This window comes from Bos javanicus, chromosome 25, assembly GCF_032452875.1.
Source record: "Bos javanicus breed banteng chromosome 25, ARS-OSU_banteng_1.0, whole genome shotgun sequence".
In the NCBI taxonomy this organism is placed as follows: Eukaryota; Metazoa; Chordata; class Mammalia; order Artiodactyla; family Bovidae; genus Bos; species Bos javanicus.
In genome coordinates, this window is record NC_083892.1 from 29,716,297 (window position 1) to 29,729,828 (window position 13,532).

The 13,532-nt window shown below is 51.5% G+C and overlaps 1 protein-coding gene across 10 annotated transcripts in view; it reads right to left on the reverse strand.

The window, feature by feature from the left end:
- Positions 1-1,226: 1,226 nt before the first annotated feature.
- AUTS2 (activator of transcription and developmental regulator AUTS2) overlaps positions 1,227-13,532 on the reverse strand; it is a 1,221,294-nt gene continuing 1,208,988 nt past the window's right edge. For all 10 annotated transcript variants that reach the window (XM_061402554.1, XM_061402555.1, XM_061402553.1 and 7 more), the window contains 4 exons: positions 9,747-9,824; positions 8,623-8,706; positions 6,963-7,185; positions 1,227-4,417 (listed from right to left, as the gene is read on the reverse strand). In XM_061402554.1, the coding sequence (XP_061258538.1) occupies positions 3,154-4,417; positions 6,963-7,185; positions 8,623-8,706; positions 9,747-9,824 (1,649 nt within the window). In that variant the 3' untranslated portion in view covers positions 1,227-3,153. The remainder of the gene's footprint in view (positions 4,418-6,962; positions 7,186-8,622; positions 8,707-9,746; positions 9,825-13,532) is intronic.

The window sequence follows — 13,532 nt, forward strand, 5'->3', positions numbered from 1 at the left end:
AGCAGGTAACAAGATCACTGTGGGTCTAAGACTGTGGAGATAATTAGAGCATCTATAGGTTAGCAGGAAATCAAGTTGTGCTGGTACCCATCAGTGCCGGGGAGCAGAACGCAATTAGAGGGAAAATCTGCAAGGTCTTGAGAGGAATAAAGCCTGGGGGATTCAGTACCGTGACTGACTTGACAGTAACTTCCGGTCTTGCATTGTGAGTGGCGGCCTGGAAAGAGTGCTCAGGAGAGCGGGAGCAGGGTGGTCTGCCAGCAAGGCCACGGATGGTGAGTGAGTGGAAGGTCCTGAGAATTACCTGATTTAGAAAAACAGTGGTTAGTATGCTTTCCAATCTACTAGTCTTTCTTCAAGTTATTTTCTCCAGCCTGGGAGCTGGGTATTTAGCATAAGAGCAGGGTAAAGGGGGCAACCTTCATTCAAGCCCATCATCAGCTTTCCAAGCCTGGGAGTCTGGTGCCCCCAGCCAGCAGCCTTCCAGAGCCCCCTGTGCCAGCACCACCTCCCTCTGCCTGTGAAGCTGCAGGTGTCCTCAGCATAGACCGCCAGCCCCCCGTTTCTGTTCGTTTCCATTTCTAGTTCTCCAACAGCAGCCACCCACATCCTGCTAAAGCCGGACTGCCTTTGTTTCCTCCAGTTAAGACACACACACTCATCATCCATCATGTGGACACCAGGAAGTGTAACAGGTTTTACATCTTGAAAAGACAAAACAGGTTTTAGAGGATGGAGAGATCTGCAAGCTGGTGAGGGTTACGCCAGGTAATTCAACAAGACACAGGAAAAAACAGGGACGTACCTGGAAGGTCTGAAGTCACACACGGCAGACCGGGCCCTCAGACTGTGATGTGAAGAACAGGCTCACGCCGGCCCTCGGTCAGGTGTCATCAACGCAGCCACAGCACACGCGGGGTTTTGAAGGAGGTGCAAGACACAAAGGGCTCTGGCTAACTCAGCCTGCATATTCACCCCCTACGAAATCCAAAATCACCTCCCCAGGACTCAGAACATGCAATCAAACCAAATACTCCTGGTCGTATGGAGGGCAGACGTCTACAGAAACTAACCGGTAGAGGCTACGTGTGTCAGAGAGGGCGGCCAGCCTTCCGTCCGCACTCAAGGCTTCAAGGCTCTTCTCTTCCAGGGCCTGGCCTGTCTCACAGGCGCGGCTTCGTCCCTGTGGTAAGGTGGCCACCCCACACAAACAGGCAGCTGGAAGCTTGGTTCACATTTTTTAATAACATGGCACAGTTTACATAACACAAGAAGGCTCCGCCGATGAGAACATGCTGAAGACGCAAGTCGCTTCACGTTTCTTTTCACATAGGATCTAGAAAGGACTTTATTACATACAGGAGGAACAGCAAAAAGGTCTGTATAGAACAATCTCTTTACAATACTGAAAGCTACCACTACGGTTCCAGTGTACATATTCCTTGGATTTTTTTTTTCCTTTTTAGTTGTTGTCTTAAAAAAAAAAAAAAAAACACTGCACAACATTTGGAATTCACAAAATCTGAAACTCACAACTAAACCTTCAGTTGACTACTAAAATAGATCTCTCTGCTTATTAGAAACAATGGTCTGTAGTTAACTTTTTTTTTTTTTTTTGCAAAAACAGGATAACAACGTCAGATAGCACTTTAATATACTAGAAGACCAAATGGAACTAATTTTATTTCATACACATATTTTACAGTCCAGTAGACAAGATATATTGTATCTCTGCTAGTAAAGTCATATTCTCTCCAAATTAGGTAGACAAGAGGCTGACTGTATGATAAAAGTATCATGAAGAGACAGTAAGATTGATGCAAAACTCAAAAACACGCACACACAAGACCGTCTCTCTGCCTGCCGCCTTTCGCCCTCTGCAACGCTCCCCCGCCCCACAAAGCTGACCTGCTCTGGCTCCTCCTGGACTGGGTTACCGACAGGAACGTGGTGAGTCATGCTAGGGAACGTGCTCCTGAACTTCATCAGTTATTGAATACAGTGAAAACATATCCATCATCTGAGAAAACGCGAAGCTTTCTTTCAGGATCTGTTTGGGTACAACTGAATCTCATTACAGAATGAGAAGGGGTGTACAGATAGGAAACTGAAAAACGCATGGTTCCCACATGAGGGGTGTGTGAAATCACGTGACAGATGGTGACGAGGTGCTGGCGGCCTGTTTGTGTCCCCTGATTTTGGCATCTGACCACTCCCATCCTCCCTGGCTCTGGTTGGTCTCTCCAGGGCTGCACTCTGCCCACCCCGCCCCTACACGCACCCAAAGGCCCACAAGCAGCAACTTCAGATGCAAAGTTTCAGCCTGGGGGTCCAATTTGCAAAATCAGGTATTATTCTCTGTTTGAAAAAACAAGCAAGGAAAACAGTCATATCACGTTAAGTGCTTGTTCAGGGAAAATATGACCTTAAGTATGTTGTAAATGGACTTGAAAAGGCTCCTTTGAGTTAGGCGGGCTTTTGTGAAAAGCCCTAACATTCATTGCATAGTTGAAGGGTTTAGCTGTCTAGAACAATACATGGGGAACACAGCCGAAGCCGGCTGTGCTCGCTGATATTAAGTCTGCAAATAGCACATTTTAAGAAGTATTAATGTATTATGTTACTTAATCTTTATCTATTTACATCTGTACAAAGTAAAGCTTTCATCTTACCCTTTTGCATATATGAACCATTAGCTCATGAAGCAACAAGCCCCCCCCCACCCTTTTTTTCTTTACATAACTATGTACATGGCCGTCCCTTCTCACCCCAAAGAGCTCTCTGCACGGTGGATGGTGTGGACTCTTGTCGGCTTCCCCACCCCCCAGTTATCACCGCGTGGGTGTTGTGTTGTCATCTTCACTGTTTTGGTTCAAATCAAAGTTTTATATGACAAACCAAGAGTGGGGAGACATGAGAACGTATGAATCGGCTAAAAGATCTGAAAAATTTCAACAGAGAATATACAAAAAACATTTCAAAATCTGCACCGAGTCTATACATAAATTTTTTTTTATACACAGGGAAGCGCTGGGGGCTCCCCACCCGCACTGGAGACGCGGGCCTGGCCAGCGCGCGCGGAGGGCAGGCCCGCAAGTCCAGCGCCACGCGGCCCGCGGGCCTGTGTGTCCCGCCGGGCGTCCTGTCCGCTCCTTACCGGGCTTCGATGTCCTTCAGCGTGTGGGAGGGAGGCCGCTCCCTGATCTCGGCGGACAGGGGCGTAGTCCTGCGGGGGGACACGGGGCGGCCCCCCAGCGTGGAGATGAGCGGGGGAGGCGCACTCAGCGCCGCCGTCGGGGGCGTCTTGTTGAGCAGTCCGTTCTGGTGGCCCGCTGTGGGGCTGATACGCGGGTAGTGCATGCTCGGCAGCCCTGGCGTGAGCAGCCCGGGGTGCGGCAGATGGCCGTCCAGGGAGGCCGGGTGCACGGGGTGCAGCCGCGGGTGCTCGTAGTCCTCGCGGAGCACGTGCAGGCGCTCGCGCTCGTCCAGGTGCGCCCCGCGCTCGTGCTCCCGCCGCGGGTCCACCGCCAGCGGGTGGTGGTGATGGTGGTGGTGGTGGTGGTTGTAGTCGTGCGGCTCCCGGTCCCGGAAGGAGCGGTCGGCTTCGTACAGCCGGGGCGTCGAGAGCCGGTGCAGGGGGTCGTTCCTCAGCAGAAAGTCCCTGCCCAGCGGGTCTCTGCGGTGAATGTCCAGTTCCCGGTAGGGGTCCCTCAGGGGGTCCCGGATGGGGTCCCAGTGGAAGGAGGGGTACGGGAAGCGCTCCCCGCCTGGGATGGGACTGAGGCCCATGAAGGGCGTCATCATGCGAGTCCTGTCCAGGCCGCTGATGCTGTTCATGGGGTGGATCCCGGGCATCCCCACGGCCACGGGCATGGAGGCCAGGGGCCCCGGGTGCACGCCGGCCGAGGAGCTGGGCGGCGGCGGCGGGGGCGGCGGCTCCGAGGACCGGTGGGTCGGTGGGGCCTCGGGGGGCAGGTCGTGGTCCTCCTTGCGCTCCTCTTTGACCTTGACCTCGGCGCTCTTCTTGGGGTTCTCGTAGGCCGGCTCGCCCTTGCGCGGCTCGGCGTCCCGGCTGGCGGCGCTGCCCGGCCGGGCGCTGTCGGTGGCGGGCGCCCGCGCGTAGGGCGACGGCACCCGGGCCAGCTGCTTGGCCTCCTCACCCGCGGTGCGGCCCTCGTGGCCATGGCCGTCCTTCTCGGCCAGGGGGCCCTCCTTCGCCTTGTGCTCATCCGTGCCCAGATCCTTGCGCGATTCCGAGTGCTCCCGCTCCCTGTCCTTGCACTTGTCTTTCTCGCGAGCCTCGGTGCTCAAATGCCCCCTGATCTGCTCGCCGGAGCTGCGGCCGTGTCCCAGGGTGCTCACCGGGAGGACGGGGGCTGGAGAGGGGTGGCTGGAGTGTCTCTTCTCGACGCTTTCCCTGCGGAGGAGATGGGACACCGGGAGGCAGGTGAGCTGGGCTGCCAGCAGGCTGCCTGAGGTGAGGCCCAGCCGGCCACCCTGACCTGACTGGCCTAGACTCCAGAGGAGGCTTGAGCGGGTGAAGCCCGAGGGATGAGGGGTGGGAGAGTGTGAGGGGCCGTAACTGTGTATGTAAGAGGCACCGACCTGAATCAAGACCAGGAGGAAGAACGTTCAGAAACCTGAACCGACCAATGAGGTCAGTGATGGGGCCGGGCGGCTACCTGTCTAGATTCTCAGGATGAAGAATCAAGTTCCAACACGGCAATTCTGAGCCCGCAGGGGAGCACAACCCGAGGATCACGGGAAAATCTCTCTCCTGACAGCAAGAAGAAGGGCTGGTTTCAGAGTAAAGGCTGCAGGTATGGGGCAACCAAGATGCAGCCCCCGAGGGGCTCGAAAGGAAACCAATTTCAGGACACTGGGGTCGCACAAAGCACCTCTGTCTTAGGAAGGAGAAGCCAGGATCTGATGCCAGAAGACGCAGCAGGTCCAGAGACACGAAAGCTAAGGGGCCGGAGAGAACCAGTTCCGTCTGTGAACTGGGGTGGGGGTTTAAGAATACAGGGCACACAATGCGAAGTGACAGAGGAGAGGGAGAACATGGAGAGCCGAGACCAGGGTGTTCGAGGGACAGCCCGAGACAGAAAGTGGTGGGGGGGAGCAGGAGGCCTGGGGGGCCCAGAGGGTGAGGGTGCCCCGCAGAGAGAATTAAGGCTGCCCCTACAAGTTTCTGTTTCTAGACAATGTGCAGAGGCTAAGAAGAAGAGCATCTTTAAGAGGTAAGATAAAGAAAAGTGTATTTGAATTTCCTTTCATCCAAAAGGCCACTGTGAGTCCATCTAGAGAAACAGAGAAAGGTGAGCTGCCAAGTCCTGCTCTTCCTTCACTGACAGGCCGTCTAGAGCAGGGGTTCCCTCTCCCCCAGCCTGGAGCTGGCACCCCTCTGCTGTGGCCTGTCAGGAACGGGGCAGCAGAGCCGGAGGTGAGTAGCAGACAAAACTGAGACCCTCTCTGCCTGCTTGCCACCGGGTCCACAGAGAAACGGTCTTCCACAAAATCGGTCCCTCGTGCCAAAATGGTTGGGGACTGCTCATCTAGAGAGCTCCTGGTCTAGGGGTGGCCCCTCCAGGGGCACCTGCTCTGGCAGCTCAGAGCTGTATGTCATGATGTCCTAAATGGCCCTCCCATTGGCTGAGAGATTTTTACCATGCTCTCCCAAGGAAAAAACTTGTCTTTTTATAAGAAAGAAATCACTTAGCATGATGGCCTATGATGCAACAGCTACTTAACCTGCTGCATTTAGAGCCTCTAAAGTTAAATTCTTTTAGATCGCTACAAAACACGTACACACACATGCACACAACATTCAAGAAAAACAAAAACAAAAGATTTGGATCGTACTGGAAACTTCAGTTCCCAAAGGGAAGTGTTGTTGAGTATCTTGCGACACGTGTATCTTGTGTGAGTGAAGTCGCTCAGTCGGGTCCGACTCTTTGCAAACCCCATGGACTGTAGCCTAACCAGGTTCCTCCGTCCATGGGATTTTCCAGGTAAGAATACTGGAGTGGGTTGCCATTTCCTTCTCCAGGAGATCTTCCCGACCCAGCGATTGACCCAGGTCTCCCGCACTGTAGGCAGACGCTTTACCGTCTGAGCCACCAGGGAAGATCCTGTAGTCCGATGTATCTCATGTAGTCCTTGCTAATTCACTCAAATTGAAAATACCCTCAAGAAAGGGAGGCAAGCAGGAGGAAGGCCTTGTCAAGAATGCTTATGACATTCTTCAGAAAAAAAACTCAGATGTTTTTCCTCTTTAAGGCTACTTCTTTCTGAGGCATGGACTACCACGTAAGGAGGTAAAAACGGTTAGTAAAATAAATTATCCGCTGGTGACACGAAACCCAAGTTGCTTGGTGAGGTTTCTTTGAATATGGGTTAGCAAAATCTTAGCGGTCATCTGTGAGCCCAGGATTTGAGTTTGAACAGAATTTGAGAAAAATATGATGAGACGATGCAAAACATGGCTTTCTAACAGAAAACAAAAAGAAAAGGGGGAGAGAGAGCGAAAAACCTATGGATGAGTCAATGGACTGCACGAACTCGAAAGCAAATATGGTCTGATTCATGCCGTGTGTGTCTGGTCCAGGCTCCAGCTCACTACCTTTCGGAGAGCAGTTTCTGTTTGGAGACACTAGGGCTCGCGGGGGGGCTGGGTGTGGACACTGCTGCTGAGCCGGGACTCGCTCGCTTTGTACTGGACCTAGAATTGCGATGCTGGCCTGTGGTCACGAGGCCCTGTGGGGCCGGAGGGACAAGGGTTGCTGGGCTCAGGGCGTGGCGGTGGTTGGGGGGAGGAGGGTCGGGGGCGCCGTCCCGGCTGCGTGAGGGGCCGAGGCTACAGCTGAAGCTCGAGGCTGGGCCGGGGGGTCGGGGGTGGGGGGCCGGTACTTGGCACAGAGGGGGCTCCCCCATCGGGACTCGAGAGCGGGTTCTTTGCGTACCTTTCTTTGTCATCTTTACTAACGGAGGAGTCTCGTTTATCTACATCTCTATCTCTGTCATGAGCTGCAGCGGACGCGCTACGCTCCAGCTCCCCTGGCTTCAGCCAGGGCGGAGGGGTCGGGAACGACGGAGGCGTTCGGTGCAGCCGGTTCCAGGGCTCGTGAGGGTTGCTAAAGCTCTGCACACTGGGGCCATCCTTGTGGCCGAACACTGAGTTGGGTGCTGAAATGGTGAAGTGGAGAACAAAAAAGGTTTCAGAGAAATTATATATCCGCCGTAATGAAGGTACTTACCAAAAAACTTTTAACAGCATTCAGAGTTAAAATGAATACATATTATTGGGAGCTGGAAAAGGAAAGGAGATTAACAGATTCATTAGAGGAACGTGTCCTACACTGGAGAGGTTAAGTAAGCTCACAGCTTTTCCTGTTTTTTTTCTAACCAAAGGCCAAGGGGCAGACGGGGGTGGAGAGGGGAGATTAGAAAGGAAAGGGTCTCAGCCTGACAGGTGCACGCAGAGGACCCCAGCATGCAGGAGGGTGGACATGGATGGTGTGACTTGGGTTAACAGCTCCGTTCAGAGTAGAATCTGCGGTTCTTTTCTGCCCACCACAGCCCTGTTAATGTAACACGACTGCTACCCTGTCCACAGCCTCAGCGACCGAAACCAGCGTTAGCAGAGGCCAGACAGGGTCAGACACGGAGGGTCTCCAGGCTCCGAGGACCTGGGACGGAGCTGCATCTCAAGTCTCCTGCAGTGGCGGGCAGGACGTGTGGACAGGACAAGCTGATACTGAGTGGCTAAAGGGTGTTTAGAACCGGAAGAGCTGCAACTCCCTCCCTACTTTAGACAGACTCCTTTTTTCTGGAAAGTCTTTACTGAATTTGTTACAATACTGTTTCTTCTGTTTTGATGTTTGCCCCCCAGGTATTGACTCCACAGCCCCGCTCTGCGTTGGAAGGTGAAGTCCTAGCTGCTGGATTACCTGGAAAGCCCCTTGACTTCTCAGTGGTGGAAAATTAGTCTTCCTGGATGTTGCCCTCTCTGGGCTGTCCTGAGCCTGGCATGGTTTCCTGTTCTTCAGCGTGTTTTCTCACTTCCACTGAAGCAAGATGCAATGTACAGGCTGTCTTCACGTCTAACGGGTGGTGGTGGTATAGTCGCTATGTTGTGTCTGACTCTCTGCCACCCTGTGGACTATATCCCACCAGGTTCCTCTGTCCGTGGGTTTCTCCAGGCAAGAATACTGGAGTGGATTGCTATTCCCTTCTCCAGGGGATCTTTCCCACCCAGGGATCAAACTTGGGTCTCCTGCACTGCAGGCAGATTCTTTACCACGGGGCCACCAGGGAAGCCCACATCTAATGAGTGCTGTGGCTAAACGCGGGGTGGCTAGAGATGGCGTAGGATGAAATGAGGAACTTTAGCAAACTCTGTGGTGTTCAACTGACCACCTTTCCTGACCTTCAGGAGCATGTATCAACAGCGTGCTAGAGGTTGGTTTAGACCTAACTCCACTGACTGGGCTTGCTTTGGCAATGCTATAACCTACATTTATTTCCCAAGAGCATGGTTCCTTTCATCTAGAAAGGTCTCAAGCCATCGACAGATCAGAGGAGACAGTTTAAGGTGGATTGTAAAAAGCTAGAGGTACTCACTAACTGAAGGATTTCCAAGTCCCCCGAAGGCGTTGCCACCAACGGCTGCCAGGCCCGTGAATGTAGACGGCCGATTAAAAGGCTCTGCAGACGAGATTGGGAAGAAGGGCATGGCTGTAGGACTCCGCTGAGTGAGGCAGCACAGATTCCTGGGAAGGCAGTGGGGGCCCCTTGCCACGTGTATACTCAGACGCGATCTGTCTCACTTCTCCCACCAGATTATCCAAAGGGTTTTTCACCCTTTTGGATCTGGGCATTGGGTTAGCAAAATATCTGTGGGGGCTATTTCCTGGAACTGTGCTGTGCTCTTTTTGGCCACACTGTGCTGCATACATGTGGGATCCTCGTTCCCTGACCAGGAATCAAACCCACACGCCGCTGTAGCAGAAGCTCAGAGTCTTAACCATGGGACCGTCAGGGAAGGCCCCCATCTCTCCTCTGCTGGGTGGGGAACATTACTCAAGCCACAGTGTGCTCACATGCCTCCCTGCCTGTCTCTCCTCCTCTCAGGAAGCGCCCTGTAAGCTCTGACGGAACAGAAGTTAAGATAGCAGCTTAAAATCTCCCAATGGAAGGCTGAGGTCACACGTATCCTACACCCTGTGGTTGGGTGTACCGTTGCCCGCGTGTGCTGGTACACGTGTGAAAATACCAAATAAATAAAGGCCACGAATAAATCCCCTGTACTAGGAAGAGATATATGAATTGGGCTGTGAAATGATTAAAAAATAAGAGATACTGTCTCTACATTACATCATGGTGTCTTTCTCTCCACCTCCGGGGTGCCCTTTTATGGGCAAGAGTTCACTGTCTTCTCCCATCAGTGGGGACAGGCTGCTGTACACGTGGATTCCCCGAGGTCCCAGGGCTTCCCCCTCTGCACACCGAGTAACTCCACACAGAACCACAACTGCACACGGATCTCCTATTTGAAGAGCCCGGTGTAAGAGGTGGTGAACTCCTAGAGATGGATGGCCTGGATTCAAACATCTCTGAGGTTACCTCCATCTCCTGATGGTAAGCGACCTATCTAGGACTATGGCCCGCTAGCCAGAAAGTGCAGCAGGAACGCAGGTTTTCTGAGACACACGCGTCAATGCCCGTGAATGAGGGACACAACTCACCGAGGTGGGCAGCGGGGGTAAGGAAGTTGCTGTGATGGGGGGGCGGCCCGAACGGGGTCCCAGTTGGGTGTGCAGCACCTGGAGAGTTGGACACAATGGAGTTAGACTTCAGAGGACGCCCACTTCTCTGGCGCTGGCCAAAAGGTTCATTTGGATTTTTCCATATACTCTTATGGGAAAAAACCTGAACGAACTTTTTGGTCAACCCAATATAATACCACTGGCTTCTGGTCCCCTAAGACCTCCGCTGGGAGTACGTACAGTAAGAACACAGCTGAAGTCTACCTGGGCAACACTTGGGGAAAGAGAAACGTGCTTGTCAGGAGGCGGAAAGTAATTCAACCCCTCTTCTCTTTCCTGGCTGGGCTGCCGCTACCGAAGAGAGGTATTCCTTTCACTGATGCCGACGCTCAGCACTGCGAACACGGAAAAACACCGCCGGTGGGGCAGGGCTTCCACGGCCACGTACGTCTGGAGGAAGGCCGGGCGAAAAACGGGAAGCAAGGCTCTTGACTGACGGACTAGGAGCCGTGGCCACGTGCACTCAGTCTCTCTGGGGCAGCATCTGGCCCCGGGTTCCCTTCTTCAGAGACACCTCTGGGGGGTGAGGCTTTCAGTCTGAGAGACAACGTCTAATCCGGGCACAGGAGTGGCCACCACAGAGCTGGACTCTGGGCTGCACTGCTTAGGCTTCTGCACAATCCCTTTTCCTGAGAACGTATTAGCCGTCACAGACATGCAAGGAAGGAGATGCTAAAGCCGGACCCTACGGAACGCACTGAGAGTCGAGTCAGGCTGTGGGAGACGGAGGCCTCCAGGCTCTTGAACTTCGGTGCCGGGAAAAGCTAGTTTCTTCACTTGCTCCAGGACACCGATCACCCTACAGCCTCCTGTTACTCCTTGCCTCGCCTGCTGGGGAACTCGGGTCTACCTTAGTGCTCTCTTTCTTTGGTTTCCCCTTTCCTCTCCTTTATATTTGGCCTTGATCCTCTGTTGCTGCTGTCCACTCGCTAAGTTGTGTCTGACTCTTTGACACCCCATGCACTGTAGCCTTACCAGGTTCCTCTGTCCATGAAATTGTCCAGGCAGGAATAGTGGAGTGGGTTGTCATTTCCTCCTCTAGGGGATCAAACCCACATCTCCTGCACTGGCAGGCAGATTCTTTATCACTGAGCCACATGGGAAGCCTCAAATCCTTCTTTTGACAGTGTGCACATGTGAATTAAGGAAGGATGATATTTCCAAAAGCTGAGGGCATCCACCTGGCGTGTGTGTCGATGTGCAGCTAAGGAGGCAAGTACTCTGGGAGGCAGTCCTGACTCTAGACAAGAGGTAAGCCAAGGTCATCTGAAGAAGCCCCCTTAGTTTATCTCAGGCACTTGTGCCAACAGTAAGATCAAAGTGGCAGAATTTAACAAGTGTGTCTACTTTTATACTTACCAGTTCAAAGTTTCACCCAATACCCATTTTGGGAAAACTTCAATATTGCTTACGCTAGAGAAGATTACCCTCCAGAATGAAGTATAAACAGGGTGGGAATGGATTTACTAGTAACTGTTCCAAGAATCCCTTGCTTTTTGCCTAAGTTCCTATCAGATCAGATCAGTTGCTCAGTCGGGTCCGACTCTCTGCGACCCCATGAATCGCAGCATGCCAGGCCTCCCTGTCCATCACCAACTCCCGGAGTTCACCCAGACTCACGTCCAACGAGTCAGTGATGCCATCCAGCCATCTCGTTCTCCGTCGGCCCCTTCTCCTCTTGCCCCCAATCCCTCCCAGCATCAGTCTTTTCCAATGAGTCAACTCTTCACATGAGTGGCCAAAGTATTAGAGTTTCAGCTTTAGCATCATTCCTTCCAAAGAACACCCAGGACTGATCTCCTTCAGAATGGACTGGTTGGATCTCCTTGCAGTCCAAGGGACTCTCAAGAGTCTTCTCTAACACCACAGTTCAAAAGCATCAATTCTTCGGCGCTCAGCCTTCTTCATAGTCCAACTCTCACATCCATACATGACCACTGGAAAAACCATAGCCTTGACTAGATGGACCTTTGTTGGCAAAGTAATGTCTCTGCTTTTGAATACGCTATCTAGGTTGGTCATAACTTTCCTTCCAAGGAGTAAGCGTCTTTTAATTTCATGGCTGCAGTCACTATCGGCAGTGATTTTGGAGCCCAGAAAAATAAAGTCTGACACTATTTCCCCATCTATCTGCCATGAAGTGATGGGACCGGATGCCATGATCTTTGTTTTCTGAATGTTGAGCTTTAAGCCAACTTTTTCACTCTCTTATTTCACTTTCACCAAGAGGCATTTTAGTTCCTCTTCACTTTCTGCCATAAGGGTGGTGTCATCTGCATATCTGAGGTTATTGATATTTCTCCCGGCAATCTTGATTCCAGCTTGTGCTTTTTCCAGCCCAGCATTTCTCATGATGTACTCTGCATATAAGTTAAATAAGCAGGGTGACATACAGCCTTGACGAACTCCTTTTCCTATTTGGAACCAGTCTGTTGTTCCATGCCCAGTTCTAACTGTTGCTTCCTGACCTGCATACAAATTTCTCAAGAGGCAGGTCAGGTGGTCTGGTATTCCCATCTCTTCCAGAATTTTCCACAGTTTACTGTGATCTACACAGTCAAAGGCTTTGGCATAGTCAATAAAGCAGAAATAGAAGTTTTTCTGGAGCTCTCTTGCTTTTTCCATGATCCAGCGGATGTTGGCAATTTGATCTCTGGTTCCTCTGCCTTTTCTAAAACCAGCTTGAACATCAGGAAGTTCACGGTTCACATATTGCTGAAGCCTGGCTTGGAGAATTTTGAGCATTACTTTACTAGCGTGTGAGATGAGTGCAATTGTGCGGTAGTTTGAGCATTCTTTGGCATTGTCGTTCTTTGGGATTGGAATGAAAACTGACCTTTTCCAGTCCTGTGGCCACTGCTGAGTTTTCCAAATTTGCTGGCATATTGAGTGCAGCACTTTCACAGCATCATCTTTCACAGCATCATCTTTCAGGATCTGAAATAGCTCAACTGGAATTTCATCACCTCCACTAGCTTTGTTCGTAGTGATGCTTTCTAAGGCCCGCTTGACTTCACATTCCAGGATGTCTGGCTCTAGGTCAGTGATCACACCATCGTGATTATCTGGGTTGTGAAGATCTTTTTTGTACAATTCTTCTGTGTATTCTTGCCATCTCTTCTTAATATCTTCTGCTTCTGTTAGGTCCATACCATTTCTGTCCTTTATCGAGCCCATCTTTGCATGAAATGTTCCCTTGGTATCTCTAATTTTCTTGAAGAGATCTCTAGTCTTTCCCATTCTGTTGTTTTCCTCTATTTCTTTGCATTGATCGCTGAAGAAGGCTTTCTTATCTCTTCTTGCTATTCTTTGGAACCCTGCATTCAGATGCTTATATTTTTCCTTTTCTCCTTTGCTTTTCACTTCTCTACTTTTCACAGCTATTTGTAAGGCCTCCCCAGACAGCCATTTTGCTTTTCTGCATTTCTTTTCCATGGGGATGGTCTTGATCCCTGTCTCCTGTACAATGTCATGAACCTCATTCCATAGTTCATCAGGCACTCTATCTATCAGATCTAGGCCCTTAAATCTATTTCTCACTTCCACTGTATAATCATAAGGGACTTGATTTAGGTCATACCTGAATGGTCTAGTGGTTTTCCCTACTTTCTTCAATTTAAGTCTGAATTTGGCAATAAGGAGTTCATGGTCTGAGCCACAGTCAGCTCCTGGTCTTGTTTACCAAGTATAAATTCCTTCAGGAAC